This window comes from Octopus bimaculoides, chromosome 21 (genome assembly GCF_001194135.2).
Source record: "Octopus bimaculoides isolate UCB-OBI-ISO-001 chromosome 21, ASM119413v2, whole genome shotgun sequence".
Lineage (NCBI taxonomy): Eukaryota > Metazoa > Mollusca > Cephalopoda > Octopoda > Octopodidae > Octopus > Octopus bimaculoides.
Window position 1 is genome coordinate 8,583,108 of NC_069001.1, and position 1,311 is coordinate 8,584,418.

The following is a 1,311-nucleotide window of genomic DNA, read 5'->3' on the forward strand; positions in this document are numbered from 1 at the left end:
TATATATATATATATATATATATATATATATATATTAAGCATATAATTATAAAAAATATGATTATAATTAAGGGCTACTGGAAATAACCAGCGCCTGCGCTAGAAGTAGATGTCAAATACCTACAATCCACTCTAAACTTTGTTCTCTATATTCAACCACAAGTCGAACGCGAGAGAATGAGCAAGAAAATATACAAAATTTTGGGTAATTCTATATCTCGAGATTTCATGCTCTGCATTCATCAGACTTAATAACGAAATACGTATCAGAGCGATACAGTATAAGATAAAATAGGAAACAAGAGCAGAAAAGAAGTGGAGGGTCTGTGGGCAAGATTCTGTAGACTGTTGGGGACTATTTACAAATCAGTCAGTCTAGGATATTTATGTTAGATTAACAGCCTCATTAGGTCATTGACGTGGAAAGGATAATGTTTTATATATCCAACTGGAGTTTTCTGGGCTATTAGCAACAGTCTGTATTACTGAGTGTGAGAAATGCTAATCTTTGAGATGTACTTTTAACTATATTAATGCTTATGGAACGCCAGACATGGTTTTTGGCATTCGTAGTACCTTAGAGATTTTGAGCGGTTTCATGTGTTAAAGAGAACATGTGTGTGTGTATGTGAGAGACAGACATACAGACAGACAGACAGATTGTGTATGTGTGTGTGTGTATTCGTATGTGCTTGTATATACGTGTGTATGTTTGCATTCACTTTAACTAAAAAGATACAAAGTAATGCAAGCTCGGTTGTACTCACCCTCATCGTATTCTGTACAGCAATCAGTGCTTCACTAATTCTTGATGGACCACTTTCTGGCATCACATATCCTATTATACAAAACAACAATTTCGTATGAGTTGGGACTATATTCTTTATCATTGAGTTATACAATGATAACACACCCGGTAATATAAGGTAAGCGTTTTCGCTTTAGCAATACCCGTTACAGATGTAAATAGCCACACAAATGGTTATAAAATGCATCTGATGTTTCTCTTTCTTTCTTTCTCTTTCTTTCTTTCTCCCTCTCTCTGTCGATATATACATATATATATATGTACAAATATATACATGGATGTGTATATGTATATATTTCATTTTTAATATTTCATTTATCCAATAAGACATTCAATACTTCATTTCATTTTGCTATATATACTATATATTCCATATTCTATATCCCACATTAATTTTATAAGAATATAAATGAAACATAAAAAACAGACAGAGCTGGAATTCTTTTGAATAACATATTCCTCTATACACTATCATACAAACCCCTTTTTAAAAAATTTTTTTC

The 1,311-nt window shown here is 32.1% G+C and overlaps 1 protein-coding gene across 1 annotated transcript in view; it reads right to left on the minus strand.

The window, feature by feature from the left end:
* LOC106880068 (uncharacterized) overlaps nt 1–874 on the minus strand; it is a 4,918-nt gene extending 4,044 nt beyond the window's left edge. Inside the window, exon 1 of the mRNA XM_014929876.2 lies at nt 768–874. Within this exon, the coding sequence (XP_014785362.1) occupies nt 768–830 (63 nt within the window). The 5' untranslated portion in view covers nt 831–874. The remainder of the gene's footprint in view (nt 1–767) is intronic.
* Between the last annotated feature and the right edge of the window lie 437 nt (nt 875–1,311).